We start from the raw sequence: 19,817 nt of genomic DNA on the forward strand, positions 1-19,817 counted from the left end.
ACCCCGACGGGGAGTGGACCTTGACCAAGGTACGCAACACAGGATACTTTTCTCACGTGTTCGACCAGGAAGGTTTCCGATACATTGGTCATGTATTGTAGCAAATTGTAGCCTGGGTGTACATGCTTGTACATGATGTGTTTTGCTCTGTCGTCTTCTCATTTGTAGAATTGGCTGCTAATACTGCTATTACGTCTTGAAACTGGCACACAAGTTTTCAACAGCAATAATAATGAAAACAAAACTACACACACGAGTGCGCGTGCACAAACACAAAACGTACACACTAACGCACGCAAAGAAACCAACAGACAAACCCATAAGCCAGACAGACAGACAGGCTGGCAGACACTCAGGCATGCAGACAGACAGATACAGTTTTTTGTTGTTGTTGTTGCTGGTTTTTTGGAGGGTTTTTTGAGGCGGGGGGGGGTGTTTTGTTTTTATTAAGGCGTTTTACGGCGCCCGCAACTGCATGATAAGGTCATATGAGCGCGCGGGACACATTAAACATTTTCAGTTGGAGGGGAATTTAGAATTTTGCCCGGGTGGCGACCGAAGCCTACTCTGATCGAATTTAGACTACCAAGAGATCTTTAACGTGCGCAATTTGCACATGGGACCTCCGAGATTTTTCAGCCTTGTCCGAGAAGACTAGGTGTAGATCTTTCCTACCAGGAGATAAGGGGTGTGGCTGAAAGACAGCAGTAAGAAGGAGCCTTGGCTAAAAAGGCTGCAGAAAGAGTCAGAAGCCCAGATGACGGGGCAAAGGAGGTGATGGGGTGGGGGCAGAAAGTGGAGACGAAAGCAGACGACAGAACATTGGTAGAGAGCAGGAAAGGAGATGTAAGGAGACAATTTTAGAGAAAAAAAATTTTCCACCACTACCCGGATTCGAACCCTGGACCTTTAAATGAGAGGCGAACTTGAGAGGAAAAAACACCTTAACCTCTAGGCCATGAGAGCCCCAGAGAGACAGTGGAAGCACATCGACCAGCTGACAAAATGAGGCAGGTGTTGCGAGATGAGGGGAATTGGTATATTGTCGATCAAGAATAACTTCTTGAACACAATAATCGTCTCTCACAGCCATGAAATCTCTACAAAAGATTCATCCACCGGTACATGTGTATAATCAAACTTAAATCATGTGCCCCTCATACCAGCATTGTATAATAATAATAATAATAATAATAATAATAAATAGCATGAATAGCATATCCCCGCTCAACAGCAAGCTCTATGTGCTTTACATTATATTATCACCCAAGCAGACCATAGAACACTCCGAAACATTCTCAGCTTCCCGGGAAGCATACAGAGAAAGCAGCTGATTAAGCACTCAAACACTAACAGACTGACAGGATCTTTCGCTGTCTATAGCAGGGTACCCATTCCCACCTGGGTGAAGTGAGGAAAATTCCTGTAAAGTGCCTTTCCCAAGGACACAACGCCGGGCCCCTGACGGGATTCGAACCCATGACCTTACGGTTGCGAGTCCAAGAGCCTAACCACTAGGCCACTGACACCAATCATTGTATACCCAGAACTGAGAGTAAGAGAGAAACAAAAAGAGAGGGAAAGTAGTAAGAGAAAGCTGGTGGAAGAAGGGCAGGGCGCAGGAGAGACCAGAAGATGCTTGATGGAACAAACCTCACAGTATATTCAAAAAGTAATCAAATTAATGTCTCAATTATTATTCAAACATTTACCCCATGTATGCCACATATTATTTCCTTTCTGTCATCTCCCATCACAAGTACTGAAAATTACATTTCTGCTCTGGGTGGATCCGCCATTTGATTTCAGGTTGATACAAAGACTTTTAAATTGGGTTTTCTCGATACACTTTAGTCTGCCTAAATTCAGTATTATTTAGTAAAATAATGTCCCTTGTATTTGTAAAAATTCCGACAATCAGACAGAAGCAACAAAAATAAAGAAATGAGAAAGACAGAACAAGGAAATAAAATAATGCTTTTCAAACTGGTGACTAGAAGGTCTCAAAGTGTTCTTCCTTCCAAATGACCTACTCCTTGAAAGACAATAAACTCAAAAAAGGGAAATGGGTGGACTGAAACCATATTATTCATTCTCGGCAATAAGGTCACATTATCCTTGCCTGCAGGACAGCCTAATTTATGACAGATACCAGACTTCAAGTGTAATGCGATCGAGAAGAAGAAGAAGAAGATCCTTGCCTGTGCACCATATATCAGCAAAATCCTAACTCGCCTAATGTGAGAACATCAGTGCAGTTGTGCAACCACAGTCATAGATTGTTCTTGCAATTATGGCCAATGACAAATCCATTTGAACTGCATCAGCATAAAATATTTTTTCAAGGGTAAGGAGAAAAAAAAACCTTCTCCATTTTTCACTACAACTCGCATTGATCCATTATTGTACCTTTAACAAATATTATGGTTTTGCAGCAATTCCTTAATCATCCAAATAGGTGCATTGTATCTGTAACTTTCCTCTCCATTCAGTACCATATTTAGTAACAATAACAACAAAAAAAGGAACTAAACCACGGTAAAAACATAAAGAGTAAGATATTGTTTTATTGCTAAATCTGTCAATTTTGAATTCAGAATTCCATTAGGTACAAAGAAAGTGTATTTCGAAATTCAATGAAGGCATAATAAAGCAAGCCTAAACAGTCAAAGTAGAAAAATATTTCGTTGTGTACCTGCCTTGAACGACAACATTCCGCAATCAAAAGTATTGCAATGATGTCAAAGATGATGACAAAAAAATGTATAAGAACTTAATAACATAACACAGAGATACTTATTCCACTTCATATCATACATTTGTACATTGTACCAGGAAAATTTTAGAAACAAGGCTAAATGACTTTCAAAGAAATACTTTCAGTTTTTGTATGATATTCCAAGGTTCCAAATTCTGTCGGAAGAATTCAAGATATGATTTTTACTTGCATTCACCGGTAATCGTTTACCGGAGCCTACTTAATGATCCAGCTGACAACACGAAAAACTCAGATTCTTTGTACAGAATATTTTGGCACTTTTGGATGTCCCAAGAAGTCATTGATAAAACAACTTCATATTGCATATACCACAGGTTGGAGGCAAAAATAAGCACAACTTGAACAAAATAATCAAACAAATCAAAATAATCATAATACTTGATGGCATATATACTGCTGAAAAGGGGCATGTTTCATCATTCCTTCAGGAAGAGGTTCCAAAAATAGAAGTCTCAAAGTTCAAAAGCACTGCTAAATTCGTGAGATGAGAGATTCAGGCACTTATTAAATAAAGGCACTTACTGCAGCACATTTGGTAAGATATGCCTCACTAAATATTTGCCCCAAAGTCAATGATCGTATGCTTGAACAAAGACTTTTATGTTGAACCTGTACAATATCCATGTACTTAAAGTAAAAACAACTAAAAACAAAAAAATAGTGAGTGTAAAGAATAACAAATAAACAGATTACAAATATAGCACCATTTGAAACCAGTTATCATGATTATGTTTGAAACTTTAGCGAAAAAAAAGCTTCATGACGAAACAATCACAATTACAGGAACATACATGAACTGATGACTTAAAAATGAAGCATTTTTCATTTTGGTACCTGTGAAAAGAAAGAAAAAAATAGACATTGTTAACAAGTTTCTCTCGTTAATTATAAATGATATGAAGAATTGTATAATGGGCATCAGTTAGTCTTCTCATTTGCTCTACAATCTTAAATACTGTCTCAGCTTGCTTTTATCTTTATTGGTGAATAAAGTCAGTCAAGCATAGATAACTCAAGAAACATCTTGAGGGTTGACACGTGTGTTCTACACAACCATAATCTGAGTAAACTGATCAAATGAAAAATTAGAGAGATATGGAAGAAAATCAAGGGAAGTACCTGTCATGGTTTAATAGTTTGAAACAAAATCACTGTAATGAACAGACTGTAGAAGATCCACCATACACAGGGGCGAGCCTGCTGGGCTCATGCAACCTGAATACTCTCAATGATGATGGCTGTTTTATTTTCCATTGTGCGGGCAGGACAATTTGAATTTGAGACAATTGTGAGGAAAAACTTGATCAGGTTTATCCAAATGAGGTGATCCGCAAATACATACAAGTGTTTGAGAAAACAGTGTTGCCAATACAAGGAAAATACAGTGGTTTACTTTGGGAATGACAAATTGTTAAAGCTAAGCGTGATTTCCAGTTCTAGGTGTTTGGGTTATCTGCGCTTGACTGCTTAATATATATTATATATATATATATATTTATATAAATATTTATAATTTATACACTAATTAAATTAAATACTTACATCATGGACCTGTGCTTCTGGACATGTGTGAAGTAACATATTGTTTGAATATTCAAAATACTGAACATTGTTTTGGGGAATAATTGTATCAATATTCAAAGAAAATTCCTGATAAATGATCGACTATGATCTACTTCATCTCCTACAACATATTCTAAAACCAAGTGCTAATAACCCACATAAGGGTCTCGACACAAAAACCTAGGTATATTAATAGTCTCAACACAGAGCTCACATAAACATGACCCCAGACCTTCCCATCAACCGGCCGTATCGTGCCTTAGAAATGAGAAGTAGACAGTAAAGGAAACTGAAGGAAAATTTTAACCCTATCCGTACGCCCTGGGGTCATTTTTGTACCCCCGGAGTTGTATTATTCACATTTTAGAATACTTATAGTGCAAAGATCTCTTTGAAACTTTCAGTATTTCTCAAAAAATCATTTTGACAGACTGCTAAGCAAAGCGTACGGATTAGATTAACGAGTGAATTTCCTCTTTGGAAAGTGGTGGCACAGAGTTCCCCACATGGCATAGATATGATAGTAAAACACGACGTATGGATAGGGTTAATCAAGTGAACCAGTTACCCTTCGGTGGTTCTTTGAGAACGGTAAAAATAGTAGGGAGTCGGCAGGTTTTATTCAGAAAATATTTCATGGCAAAGCCTGTTCATGATGTAAGAGTGTGAACAACCAAAAAAGGTTTCAGAGAAGACAAAAAAACAAACAACCTAAACTGCAGCACAGAAATGCATCACACACACACTGAACTTACCATCTTAGTTGACAACCTTGATTCTAGCCTTAGCTGACTCGACTCCGTGCTCATTGACAGCGATGCAAGTGTAGTCACCCTCATGGCGCTTCATGAGTCCCTCAATCTGCATCCAGCTGGTGACCTGGTACTTTGCGGGTCCTCCCCTCATGGCGGTCACGATGTGGCTGTCATCCCCTGAGTACATATAATGTGAAAACATAGATATATCAAGAAGAGAAAAGAAATATCACATGTTACCAGTTTATCAATAATGGTTTTGCTTTTTGGAAACAACAAGAACGAACTCAGTAAATTATCTGTAACCACAGGAAGTCAAACAAATAAAGAAAATTGTTCAGATTCTCATTAGCCACAAAAACCATGTTCAAACGCAGTACTTGCAGCTACTGTAATAAGAATAGCAAAGCCATGGTCCTCATCTTTATATGTGTAGACGAATGAATGGAAGAATTTGAATCGTTAGAGCACAGTACATGGAGGTGGGGAGGTGGAGGTGGAAGGGGGAGGGGAGGTCATCCAATTTTTCCACAGCCAAACTGCATATCATTTGTGTTTCAAGCAATATACTAAAGTAGTTTTTGTTGTGTTGTTCCTATCAGGAATCATGAAAAGCAAGAATATTGTAAGCCTTGACCACAGCACTAAACTGCAATTTGATTATGTTGAAATGTTCACCTTTGATAGAGCTTTGACAGGATGTAAAAATCGAAAACTCTTAAAATTTGGACTTTACTGGATTGCTCGCAACTGCGATGATATCATTGGCACTTCTACTTACAAGAAATCCACTTAATAACCAGTGTCAGACCTCATCGGTGAAACATTTTTAGCTTTTCTCAAAACCCTTTCTTTATTAGAGAAAATGGAGACCAATAATGCAAAAACAATAAACCTTTTAGTCTCTTGTCATGCAGCAATGACTTTATTCTTTTTCATGGGAAATGTCCAACCTTACTTGGATATCTGGTTATCCTTGAACAAAAACCACCATCTTTTAAGAAAAGGAAAACACATACCTTGACGAAAAGGCTATGACACAATATGTTACAAAAGTGACTGGTAACTTTGGCTGCAACAAAGCATTGAAAAGAACTATATCTTTTTCTACTAAGGAACCTGAAAAAATGAGTGTGAAAAAGTTTACCGGGAAGAGTGAAAGTCTTGCTGTTGGCACGGGTGACGTTCCAGCTGATGGTGGGAACAGGGAAGCCAATAGCCTCACAGGACAGAACAATGTTGTTGTTGGTGGTGTTCTTGATGTACTCAGGCTTGGTGATGATTTTTGCTCCTGACAAAAGGAAACAGAAGAGAACAGTAGATCACAATCCTTGTCCTTAACTACTTATTTCTCATTTGCAGGTTCAGATACATATATATATATATATATATATATCTGTAAATCAAAAATGGAAGTAATGCTGTGAAATATGTCTCTTGACAAGGTGGAATTAGGTGCTTGTCAGTTTTGGGACATGTGGAGTTATTGGTATCATCATAAAACATGTTCATTTGCCTTGCTTTAGATGATTCAGTAAAGTCTACGAAAAAAATATGTGTTTTGAAATGGACATAAAAGGCGGTAAGCCATTAAAAAAATAAAATAAAATTCACTAAAAACTGTCCAACAAGGTGGAAATTTTTTTTCCCCCTAAATTTCATAACTTGGAGGAGCGACTGTTTTCACCATGATGCCAGACATATGAAGTCTCCTTAGGCCTACTTAAAAGAGAAGAGAGTAAAAGAGGAATGAATCTGTCCCATGTATTGAAAGCAATGACAAAAGAGCGAGTTCCACTATCAAACAATTATTTACAACTATAGGAATGTTTTGATTCAATGTGATAGATTATTCCCTCCACTCTTGCGGAGTAAAAAGGGAAAGGGACTTTAAATTTTCCTCTTCACCATATCCCTTGCATTTGAAATACCAAGTTTAAAGTCAGGCAGTGCAGTACCTTCCACACAAAACCAACACGAATTAAATGAATAATGTACCTGGCTCACATGGTCCAACAGATTTGACCTCCAGCTCATCCTGTTTGCTCTCTCTGACTGCAGTAGCCATCAACTGGCACAGGTTACTGTTGTAGAGTTAACAAAGGATAGAAACAAATTTTATGTCATACTATACTATTTGACTCACTATTTCTTCTTTATTCTTCTAACTTTATCATCATTGTAAATTTTTTCCCCCAATCTTTTAAGGTCATTTCGGAGCATGATGTTAGTTTTTCTTTTCTTCCTGAAAAAATTCTTGTAACATTGGCTTGCATGTGTAACATCTTTAATAAAATGCTCCATCCTTTGAAAGACTTTACCCGGAAGTTAAGGAATCAGGCCTATTTCTAGTTTTATCCCGGTGAGCTCATGAAGACAACAATTCTTTAATTAAAGAAATATACTCTTTAACTGATAGAAAAATTTTAGGAGCTTAAAATAAGAACTCAAAACATGAACTCTTTTAGTCGAGCATCTCCTTGAACATTTCTTTCAATTGTGAGAAATAATACAGAACTCCTTATTATCTTAGCTTCATTAAAAAGGTGTATGGTAACCAATAAAAAAAACTGGGAGCAAAAAGCTCCATAACTGTGTTTGCGCATTAAAATTGACAGCAAATTTATTATCAAACTTTCTATTGTCAATTTCTATTGTCAAAAGTATCTATTGTCAAAACACTTACGAGTAGGTGACGCCATTGGTGCCACAGATAATCTCCTCCCACATGCACTGACAGATGTTGCCGCCACGAGCCTTTTTGCACTCCAGTCCATCACCACAGCTTCCGTGCTTGGGTTTCTCATCCTTCATATCACATTTCTGGCCCTCAAACCTATGAGAGATTAGCAGTGGGAAACATGACTTTAAAACATTAATTTGTGGCAAATCAGCAAAAGCATATTAATATATATTATATATATATATTCATATTCATGAATTACTGATTTGTTGTGATTTCTGATTAAATGAAATCAAAAAAAGTTGTGAACAAAATAAAAGCAAGTATTAATACCCCTTAATCACTAGGCTTTTAAGGTGTAACTTATCCAGCAATTTCAAAGTATAGGTTGTGGCTTTTAACCTCTAAAGGAGAAAAGAAGATAAAAATGAGCATTTATAAGACATTAACAAGGATCTGACCCTGATGTACTTTAAGCTATTCACTTTTTCAGACATCATTCCACACTTGATTCTCAAAATATTTCAAAGGAAAATAAATTGAAATGCCCTTCAACAACATTGACCAAGATTTCTTGCTATCCCATTTCTCAAAGAAAAGTTTTCAATAGGATGTGTCCTCCAAAGGGCCAATGGTGTATGGTTTTTATTATAAATTTTATGGGAGAGGAGAACTAATATTTTTAAACCTGAAAATAGTGTTCATTCATGAACATGACCACCCACATACTACAATTTATACATATATCATGATAGTAAACTTGAGATCGCTTCTTACATCAATACCAGGAGGACCACTGAATTTTCTTCAGTTTTAGCTATCTCCTCTGTAATGGTAAAAGGCATGCATTTTAAAGTGTTCTTTCCCCTAAAGGGAGCAAGCTCTAAGCACTGTGCAATCATTAAAAGTACATTGTAAACAGTGCACAGACCTAAAAAATACATTCCCTGAAGTGAAAAAGATTTACGTTATTCCTGGTCTAAATAAGATAATACAGTCCGTGCTGGCTTTAAGCACGCCGGCATTTAAAAGCATGTTTCGGATTCAAGCACGCTAAACGGCTCTTACTGAATTTTTGCTATATAAATTACACGCCTTAAAGCTCGGTAACTTCGGCTTCAGGCACGCTCCATACAAAACAGTCAATACGTTCATGATGACCTATCGAAGTTCGAAGACAGTCTACACCGCAGCAGTGGAGTGTGTTAAGAGAAACACTAAGGAGTTTACAACTAATGGAGCCTCCTCTCTCTCTTCTCGGCGCCACGAGCAGTACGCCGCGGTGGGGATCAAATATGGCCACCGAGTGTGGGCTAAATCTCGAACTGTGGCGTTTCTTTTTATAGAATCTTATCGGGCTGGGCCACGTTGTGGGGGTGGGCGGGGTGGGGGAATGCACGCAAGGAAGAGGGGATGGGGCAGGGATGAAAGAGGAGGAGCGGGCCTTGGGAAGGGACGAAGGAGAATGGGGAAAAATTTTAAAAGAGAGAGAGAGAGAGAGAGAGAGAGAGAGAGAGAGAGAGAGAGAGAGAGAAAGAGAGAGAGAGATTGTGATCAACTGACGGGCTGACGGATGATGACAGGGAGAAAAAAAAATTCTGTGTGTGATACGGACTGTTCAATTCTCTCTGAGTTTTATGTTATAATCTAGTTTAAAAATTAAAAAGATGTGTAAAATAAGAAGTAAACTTGTCCAAGTAACATAAAATTATCAAACATAACAAATTATAAAGAAAATCTTTCAAGATGCTAAAATATTTAAGTATTAGAAATGGATAAAAATATACTTGAAAACTGAATATACATAAGATATTATGATTGCATGATTCTAGGCGTGTGCCATAACTAATTTTATGTGTAAGGAATAGCGAACACAACAGAGGGTCGATGCCAGCTTTATCTGATTGCTAACAGTATGTCTTGGTCTATAAATAATAATATTATTGATTACAATAATTTTGTTTCCTGGTATTCACAAAGTGGAGCGCACAATGATTTCAAATATTTTTTAAAAAAAGAGATAACAGCACCTTTGGAGGTGTGATCGTATGCATGAGCGTGGATGACCTTTGAAGGGTTTTTTTTGTTTGTTCAGTAAAGTATGATATGGAGAGCAGCGTTTTTCGTCCCTTATTACACTCGGGGGGGGGGGGGGGATAATTTTTATCTTAGTGATGACTCTTGTGTATTAAAATTTGTTGTTGCTTTGTTTGGTTTATTTTTTAACAGCAGAATCTTAACTGAACCGGAATTATTGATTGTGGGATTTTAGGTGAAGACTACAACAATAGAATTAAACCGAGTATAGTTCTATCTAACAAGACTCAAACTCTTATCCACCCCACCCTACCCTCTCCCCTCATCTGATATGGTTTGGTGTTTCTTTAACATAGAAAATATTCATCATTATTGTTGTTGAGTATTGATTTCCTATTCTAATGGAGCCTCTAGATATCTACATTTAGACAACAGTAGCATCTAATTTGCACACACAATGGAAAGCAATATAATAAATGTATAATATGTATACATACACACACATAATAATTATATATATACACATAATAATTTTATATATATATATATATATATATATATATATATATATATATATATATATATATAAGAATAAGAATACTTTTTTAAAAATTGAGTATCTCGGTCTTTCTGCTGGGGAGTTTTGTATCCCTTTCACCCTGGGTTGGCCTTGGCAGGTAGCGCCGGAGCCAGCCTCTTTTGAATGTTAATGATCTAAATTGTGTTGCTGGGGGCATAAAAACACTTTCATTCAAATTTTTAAAAAGGAAAACAACTTAACTGTGAAAACTTCGGTCCACTGCAGCATCATGTCGGTTCTTACACTTTACAACACAGATGCAAGGCATTTTTACTAATTGACTTGCCTAATCTCAAGGACCTCGGAATAAAACCTTCTTTCTTATCTAGATTTCAGTGCATAAGTCGGGCATTCGCTCAGCGCAGGTAGCCCACGGTTCCGCCGCGAGAGAGGGCTCCTATCAGGCGTGCGGTGCCGCCCACAGAGCATCCTCCATTACTTTTTTATCTCCTTGAGAAACACAGAACGCAAGTGATGGAGACACACACACATGCGCGCGGAGAGGAAGGCAGAGAGACGCACACAGTGTGTAGGCCTAGTGTGCTGTACCGTGACTGGCCGTCTAAATTAAGTCTTCATTTCCCATTCGACCACAAAACAAAAGCAAACAAGCAAACAAAAACTACCATGGCGGGTAAAAATAACCGTGCACACTTTTGCGGGACTGCTATATAGGCCTACTTACAAACGAAGGGAAATAGCACGCGAAATTTTCTACATGAAAATCTCTGGATTATGTCTACTTCGCACTGAAGCACACTTCGGCATTTTAAAGCACGCTTAAGTTTTCTCCTGATGACCGTGCTTTAAGCCGGCATGGACTGTAATATTTTTAAAGTGGGTTTTAAAAGAATGATTTTTTTTCTATTGCTCTCAGTTTTTGTGAGAGGGTGTTCACGGATTCATTAAAAAAAATTTACCTGGAGCAAACATCACAGCATTGACAGTCAGGGTCCTTGTCCACTCCGGCCAGACAGTCAGACCTCTCCAGGACTGGACACTGGGCACACTGCTCCTCACATTTGTCTGCATACACCACCACCAGAGCCACCGACAATGCTACCAGCAACACCTTCATGTTGACGTTTTATGATCAGCTTAGCTTGTCTTGTGGCAACTGAAACAGATCGTGTGATTAAAATAATTTTGCTTACCTTTCACTTTTTATGATTCTTCTGCTGCATTCTGCCTTGCCAAACTTAGTTTCTCATCACTTTCTCTATTCTTATTTCACTCCATTCCAATAAAACATTATTTCCACAGTAGAGCGTATTTCTATTATTTTTTCAAGTTTAAAAATGCATTGATTTGGGTTCCAAACAAAAGAGTAAACAATAATTGAGTAAAGTTCGGTATTTAGCTTACTTTTAATTTTGAGCTTTTTATGAGAGTGAAATAAAATGCAGTCATTTTCAAAAATACAGTATTTTTAGGCCAACTTGATCTATCCTGTCTCCAACTGAGGGAAGGCAAAAGTTAACAGCTTCATCACTATTATTAGATCTAGATCTAGGCGTGTCGAATCACAGCGACATTTACAGAAATGTTCAGCTCTGTACTTCTGAAGAATTTTTCTTCTTTTTTCTTTTTTGTCGAGACGCAACAACAACAAATTACATACACAGCACAAACACTACAAAGAAATTTCACATCTGAAATATTACAAAGACGGAAAAAAATTTGTTCAGCCGGATGGGCGCTCGAGAAATTTTTTGGACCGAGAACGGGAGTGGAAGCAAAATTATAACACCCTATTCATTAACTTGCATTGAAATAGGAGGATCCTGCTGATTGTTACTATACTGTGAGTCTCTCTCATGAGGAAGAAAAACTAAATATACCAAAAATGAGAACATCAAATTGAAATGTTTGCTGTGAATTGTTTGAAAACTTTCCGAACGTTTTGATTGTCCAAAGTCTGGACATGGACTGATGCCAGAGGAAGTGAGGCCATTGCTGCCAGACCCCTGTTCCAGAAACAAGAAATTGCTGACTGTGGTTGAATCAGATATCAGACGTATTTCATATAATTCAGACGCCAAGAACTTTTTAAAATATGTTAACTTGTGGTTAATTTGTCAGAACAAAATAGAAATACCATGAATAAGTTGCGATGAGAAATATAATAAAATAAAGAAGTTGAGTTTCCTTACCTTCTGTGTTTCTGCTTACGCGTAATCCCTTCAACTGCTGGAGGAGGTATGTGGGCCAGCCTGCAGGAAACTGATGTACGTGGCAAGTTAAAAATAGCGTCGGGTGAGCCAGCACCAACCTCAAGGAGCAGAAAACGTTCGTTCTTCACGAAAGCTCCACCCCGTGCCCATCCCTTCACCTTCCGTACTTTTGCCTCGACTTTCTGTGCTCACGTGGGCCTGAAATGCACGCCTTCTCATCTCGTACTCCCCTTCTCTCACGACTGACGATGTAAACTTTGATGATGATGATGTGGTCTGGGGCGTTGGCGCCTGGCGGAGATCTGGCCTTGTTTCGCCCTCAGCAAGAGAGATCTTGTTTCAAGCTGAAAAGTGTTATAAACTCTTCAATGATTTGACAATCGTTGTTGTTTGCTCATAACAGTTGTTAATTGTCCTTCGCTGGGAAGGGCAACTCTTATTATACTTCATTCAAGTGCTCACTCTAGTCAGGCTGGACAAATTTGGCCAATTGTGGAGTCGTTCTAAAGTTGATAGCGTACACCCCCTCCCATTCTTGTTCATTTTCCTTCCTCTGTTTCTTAGATGAGCTTGTCTGTTCACTTTGTAACTCTCCTATCTTTCTCATGGCGTATTCTTTGTTTTGCACTCTCTGCTCTAGCAGTACGTCTGCTTCAATTTACCCACTCCTGCCGCACTCCCACGAGAATAGCATTATCATAAGTATGCCCCCCCCCCCAAACCTCCCCCTCATACTCGCATAGATACACACACTCTCTCAACACGAGAGCTCAGACAGATAACAGACACGTTTTCGTTTTAAAAGACTTAATAACAGAGAGGAACAGATGGACAACCAAACACACAAGACAAACAGGCAGAGAAACACATACGAATATGAGGAGTTATAAAGCAACAATGACAAATGAATTCATTATCCGTTACCTTTCAAACGTCTTATCTTTACGTTTATCATTTTCCTCGGGAAGCGACATTGTACTCAGAAAAAAGCAATGATTTTCCCGATAATATCCCATATCCTTTAAGGATATGTACAAACTCTAATCAACCTACACCCTCCCCCCCTCCCCCCCAAGCAGTGGACACGTGCACCAGCGTAGCCAGCCAGTCGACGAGTTGGGGAGACGGACGCACGTGTGTTTATGTGTTTTCTGAGCGGAAACTTCGCAGAAAGATTCGGTGTGTAGCTGAGAAAGATAAAAACTGCTAGTGGTGCTCTTGTTGTTGCTTTTCAAAAATAAAGGGCAGAAGAGAAGAGTGGGAAAATAGCGGGCGGGGTAGAGATTTTTAGGGGGGAAATGGGAGGGGGTGGGGGAGGCAGGCACATCATGGGACTTTCATGAAACTGTCTTATCACTTCAGTGTTGAAAGCAGATTCCGAACAAAACCCACTGCAGGGAGGCAGAGTGGGTGGATGTGGGGTCTTAAAAAATGTCCTTCTTTTTCAAGCTTCGCGTACATTTATTGGGGGAAAGAGCAGTACATCATACTATCAGAAAGAAAGAGTAAGGAAGTGATACTTAAAGCAGAGATACTGGGGACTGTGAGGGACACTCGAGCGACAGGGAGAGTGAGAGGGAGAGAGAAGAAAGAGAGAGAGAGAGAGAGAGAGAGAGAGAGAGAGAGAGAGAGAGAGAGAGAGAGAGAGAGAGAGACTGAGACAGACACAAAGACAGAGACAGAGACAAACAGACAGAGAAACAGAGAGAGAGAGGGGGAAACAAACAGATACACAGAGACAGAGACAGACACAGATAGACAGACAGTCAGACAGACAGACAGAGAGGAGGGGAGAGGGGGTAGACATGCAGGCAGGCAGAGATAGACAGAGAGGGGAAGAGAAAGGAGAGAGAGAGAGAGAGAGAGAGAGGGGGGGAGAGAGGGGGGGGGCAGACAGACAAGAGTACAAACACACTCACACTCACACACATACACACACACACACACACATTCGCACATACACGCCCCCATACACACCACGAGGGCCTACATACAGATTGACAGGGAGGGGTGAGAGAGAGAGAGATAGAGAGATAGATAGATAGATAGAGAGAGAGAGAGAGAGAGAGAGAGAGAGAGAGAGAGAGAGAGAGAGAGAGAGAGAGAGAGAGAGAGAGGGGGGGGGGGGAGATTATTGAAAAGGAGACTTTTAGTTTTTATCATGACTATTCATGTTATTCCTTTTGGGATTATCTTTCAAAACGGCAGAAAATGCCTGATATCTAAATACAATGCATCTTCTAAAACAGTGAACTTGTTATTTGACATTGGTTTCTCAATGTTTATTTACCATGCACATAGAGTGATATTAGCGAATTGAAGAATGTCTATGCCACTACTTTCCATGATATTCAAAAGTGATGTGGTTGAGTCAAGCAGGAAAGAGTCGAGAAATGAATTTCGACTTCGATGACCTGAAGAATAAAAAAGTACCCCCCCCCCTCCCCCACAATAGCAGGATAACATCGATGAGGACACTGTAGCAGAGATGAGAGTAGATTATGAGACCATGTAACTTCTCCTTGGCCGCAACTCTGCACCCTCGTAGTCCAAGTGAATGAGTGAGTGAGTGAATGAGTGAGTGGCAGAGTGAGTGAGTGAGTGAGTAACTGAGTGAGTGGGGGAGTGAGTGAATTAGTGAGTTAGTGAGTGAGTGAGTGAGTGAGTGAGTGAGTGAGAGAGTGAGTGAGTATGGTATGATTGAACATGTAATAGGCCTCGATTCAAAACTCTTTTGTCTTTGATAGAACTTTAGGAATCCTACCTTCATGCCTGCTCTGGACAGATCACAGAGCACGTCCTAATGCTCTGCTGTAGCTGGCATGGGCAGCGGCTACTCATTGTAGGTGTTCCCTCCCTTCTCACTCCTCACATCTTTGATGAAGGTGGTGAGTTCTAAATGTCTAAGTGCGTGTACTACGTTATTATTCGAAAAGTTTTTGTCCCCTGTTATTGTTATCAATGTCAGCTAGACCGGCAGAATGTGACTATGCCGCCATTGTGAACACTTTGACAGAATACCACAACCCTAGGCCTTCCACGATAGTGCAACGATCCAAGTTGAATTCAAGGACACGTTTCTCGGGTGAATCAGTTAGAACATTCATTTCTGAATTTAAGAAACTATCAGAATTTTGTGAGTACGGCCAGAGACACTAAAATATATAATTAAATACTCTCTGGTACGGCACAGAATTCTACACTAAGTGTAGAATTTTGTGGAGTACGGTGACAGTGTAGAAGAAATGTTACGTGATAGGATAGTTTGTGGCCAGTGCTGGATTAAGACCCAGCTGGCCCCAAGGCACACTTCACTGAGTGGCCTGAAAAAGTTAGATACCGGTATGGTGCAAAATCTCCCCCCCCCCCCCTCCCCTTTCACACACACACACACACACACACACACACACACACACACACACACACACACACACACACACACACACACATCACACACAAGCACGGTCTGTCTGTGCGTGTGTCAGTCTGTCAGCACGTCCTAAGCATGACAGTATGGAATATGAACAAGATACCAGTAAGATAATGTATCTAAGATCTCACAACACTAAAATTATGTATTATTATTTTTTACATAGATTGCCACGTTGCGTGCTTTTGCAACAGCGAATTCATCAACGTCTTTGTTAATGTCGACGTTGTGCAGTAAATCGCTTTCAATTGAAACTATTGAAAGAAGTGCTAGCATTCCTAGCCTCTGCTGAGACATGGTTGAACGCTTAACGTCTTAATGCGTTTCAATTGCGAAAATGAACGTTCGCCAGTGCAGTTAGTTGACATTAGAGACAGGTACATCCGCAATGCTATCTCGCTGTCTGGAAAAGCTGAGTGGACACCAGTGGTTTGTAAGAGTTTGAAAATGCTCTGAGCGCTTCCAGTTGCATTATTCGGATGTACTTGCTCTTTCACCCAACTTAAGTACTGTCTAAATTCCTTTTGGAAAGTTAGGAGAAAGGTCATGTGGATAGACATTAACAAGTGTTGATGTTGCAGCATTTATGTCTTCAGCTGACATTGAATCTTACTCTGTTAAAACACCAGACCGCTGCACTACTGTTGAATAGGCGTCAATTCGTCTGCATAGGGCACTTTTCCGTTGGTCCATGATAACCAAGAATGTCTTCACTTTGAATTTCTCCTGACCCGACATTTCATCCAACACACTTGCGGCATCTCCGTCATCTACTGTTTTCCTGTGTACACGTGCTCTCCGGCTGTCTGATTTATATATGCTGCTTCCACATCGGCCACATGCCTTGTCATGGTAAAAGTCAAACATTCCTCGACACTCATCTATATATGTGTCTAAACGTCTTAACAATCCAATGGCTGGGCTTAGTTCAATAGTTGAATTTTGTAGCAGTTTACTGCAGCAATTGAAACGATGTAAAATGTCATTCCAAAGTTCACACTTGAAAGCAACTTCAATGGTGTCCATATAACTTGCAAGTGTGCCAGCTTCGTGCTTCGTGAGACCATTCTGGTCAATATCTTCTACAATCTCTTGTAGAGCACTTTGGAATTGTTTGTAGCCCCTGAAGACTGCTTCTGTCGCATCAGCCCGGGCAGACCACCGGGTAACCCATGGGTGTTTTGGGACAAGACATTCAGTATTTTCCTCAACGTGTCGTAATAAAATATTTCAATGAAATGTTGATGCAACAAAAAAAGAATGCAAGCGCTGCAGGAACTGAAAGAAAACACAGCTTCCACACAGCCATCTACAACTGATTGACCAACTAAATTTAGAGAGTGGCCTGCGCACGGAATATAATCCAAAAGATTGTTTTTATTTTTCAAAATGTTCTGCATTCCAGTGTATTTACCAGACATGTTACTGGCATTGTCGTATGTCTGGCCACGACCACGAGCAACGTATCTGCAAGATTCTGTCCTGTGTGGCTCGAGATGTTGATGAATGTCAAAAAGCGCTCCTCGGGCCGGTGATATACCATATGGCCATAGCGTAAAACAATGGTTAACTGATCAGAATGGGTAACATCTGGAGTAGAATCTACGAAGACTGAAAAGTACCTTGGCTTAGGAATTTCATCCTTTATGAGGTCAAGAACATGCTTGCTTAACAAGTTAAGCAATTCTTCACAGGTTGTTTTTGACACGTATGAACTGTTGGTGGATCAAAATTCGGGTGTGGCTAAGGCTGCTTTCACTTCTTTACCACCAAATAGCAAGCAATGAGAGCAAAACAGTGGTGATTTGTCCATACTCACGGCGAGCCACGGCATTTTGAGATCAATTCAAATTCAAACGAGAAGAGTCACCTTTGTCTTTCTTCTCTTTGTTCTACGTTTAATTCTTCTGGATGCTGAGGACGAAACCGTTTCACCTCCAAACTTCTCTAATTAATTTTCATCTGATGAAAAAGTTGCCTCAAAAGTGGTTTAATGTAATTAATAACTGTTGAATCTCCTGTTGCAGACACACAAACATGCATACACAGCACTCCACGAGCTCGGGGGTTTTGTAAACACAGTTCACCTTTCACCTCATGTACACTTAGAAGACTGTCGAATTTGGCAGAAATTAGGCTAGAAATGTAGCATTCGCATGTTTTTGACTCCAGCAGGGCCACAACTTTGGTATTATTATCTGGGTTGCCAGGTATCTGATGACTTTAGACTTTATTTAGAGGCTAAAGGAGCTTGATTTGAAACCCACTGCCAATTATTCAATTTAATGTTAGAAAAAAATGTGGCCTAGAGAGAGGCCAAACAAAATGTCACATCACTTTCTGAACTAGGCCTGGGACTAATAACCCAGTCGGACTCTGGCTTGGGCTAGCTTAGGGCTATTCTAGTTGTGGCCTTCCAGACTGGCCTTGCTGTGGCCTGATCAAAAAGGGGGGGGGGGGGGGGATCCGAAAAAATGTGGCCTTTGTTGTACCCTGTTGGTGGCCTGTTTGTGGCCTGTTTTTTTGAGTGGCCCCAAGGCAATTGTCTTATTTGCCTAATGGTTAATCCGGCACTGTTTGTGGCATTATCAATACCAAGTTGCAACAGAGACTCTTATCAGAGAAAGACCTTACTTACAAAAAGACTGTTAAGATCGCATAGGCGATGGAAGCAGCCACAGAAGGTGTCAGTGACTTGAATGGTGCTAGCGTAGGGGTGAATGTGGTAAAGTCAAAGTTTAAGAGTGACACTAGCAAATCCAGTACTGCCTGTTACAGGTGTGGTGGTAGCTACGTTGCAAGTGACTGTCAGTTTAGAGATAAAAAGTACTTCAAGTGTCAGAAGACAGGCCATGTAGCGAAAATGTGTAAGCAGAAGAAAAAGACAAGTTCAAAGTTTCATAAGACTGTTGTAGGGAAAGCTGATTCAGATACGGTATCCAGCTAGCGTACCGCCAATAGTACAAGAACTAGTTGTGAACGGTAAATGTGTGCAGTTCCATGTGGATACTGGGGCTTCACTCACAGTGGTGGGTGAGGACACATACAAAAGACTTTTCAAGGAGCCTCTTCAGAAATGTTCGATCTCTCTCAGAACGTACACTGGGGAGAAACTAAAGGTGGTTGGACAGACTGAGGTGAAAGTGACTCAAGGTAGCCAGCGCAAGGTACTACTTGTCGTTGTGAAAGGAAAGGGTCACAGTCTCCTTGGCAGGGACTGGCTCAAACATCTCCACGTCGACTGGTCTGTGTTTATCGTGAACACACCGGTAGTACTAGTGAACTGGAGCGATTCTTGGACGACCATGCTGATGTCTTCAGTTCGTCTGCTGGATGTCTCCAGGGTGTGACGGTGAAGCTACACTTGCGCGCGGAGGCGACCCCGAAGTTCTGTAAGGCGAGACAACCACCCTACGCCTTGCGGGACAGCATCGAGGAGGAGAGTAGATGAAACACTTTCTAAGTTCAACTCACTAAACACGACCGACGGCTTCTTTGCCTATAAGATTTCTACGATCAACTCACTAAACGCTATCAACACCTTCTTTATCTTTAAATTTCTAAGCTCAAGTCCCTAAACACTACCAAAGCCTCCTTTACCAATAAACTTTCTAAGTTAAGCTCACTAAACACTACCAACACCCTTTATTACCTATTACATTTCTAAGTTCAGCTCACTAAACACTACCAACAGTTTCCTTTCCAATAATAACATTTCTAAGTTCAGCTCACTAAACAGTAGTTACACTATCTTTGTCTGAGTGACACTCTCTCTTACTGTCTCGTAGTAGTACATGTAGGCTAGTAGGCCTAGTA

The 19,817-nt window shown here is 40.0% G+C and overlaps 1 protein-coding gene across 1 annotated transcript; it reads right to left on the reverse strand.

Moving 5' to 3' along the window:
• Positions 1-2,546: 2,546 nt before the first annotated feature.
• On the reverse strand, positions 2,547-12,770 carry LOC101850886 (insulin-like growth factor-binding protein-related protein 1). The gene is made up of 7 exons (XM_005097630.3): positions 12,551-12,770; positions 11,318-11,514; positions 7,784-7,933; positions 7,096-7,181; positions 6,245-6,388; positions 5,098-5,274; positions 2,547-3,613 (listed from the first exon to the last, which is right to left on the reverse strand). Exons 2-6 carry the CDS (start codon positions 11,473-11,475, stop codon positions 5,102-5,104), a joined length of 711 nt encoding a protein of 236 aa, XP_005097687.1. The 5' UTR covers positions 11,476-11,514; positions 12,551-12,770; the 3' UTR covers positions 2,547-3,613; positions 5,098-5,101.
• Between the last annotated feature and the right edge of the window lie 7,047 nt (positions 12,771-19,817).

The sequence above is a fragment of the Aplysia californica genome, unplaced genomic scaffold, assembly GCF_000002075.1.
Source record: "Aplysia californica isolate F4 #8 unplaced genomic scaffold, AplCal3.0 scaffold00159, whole genome shotgun sequence".
Lineage (NCBI taxonomy): Eukaryota > Metazoa > Mollusca > Gastropoda > Aplysiida > Aplysiidae > Aplysia > Aplysia californica.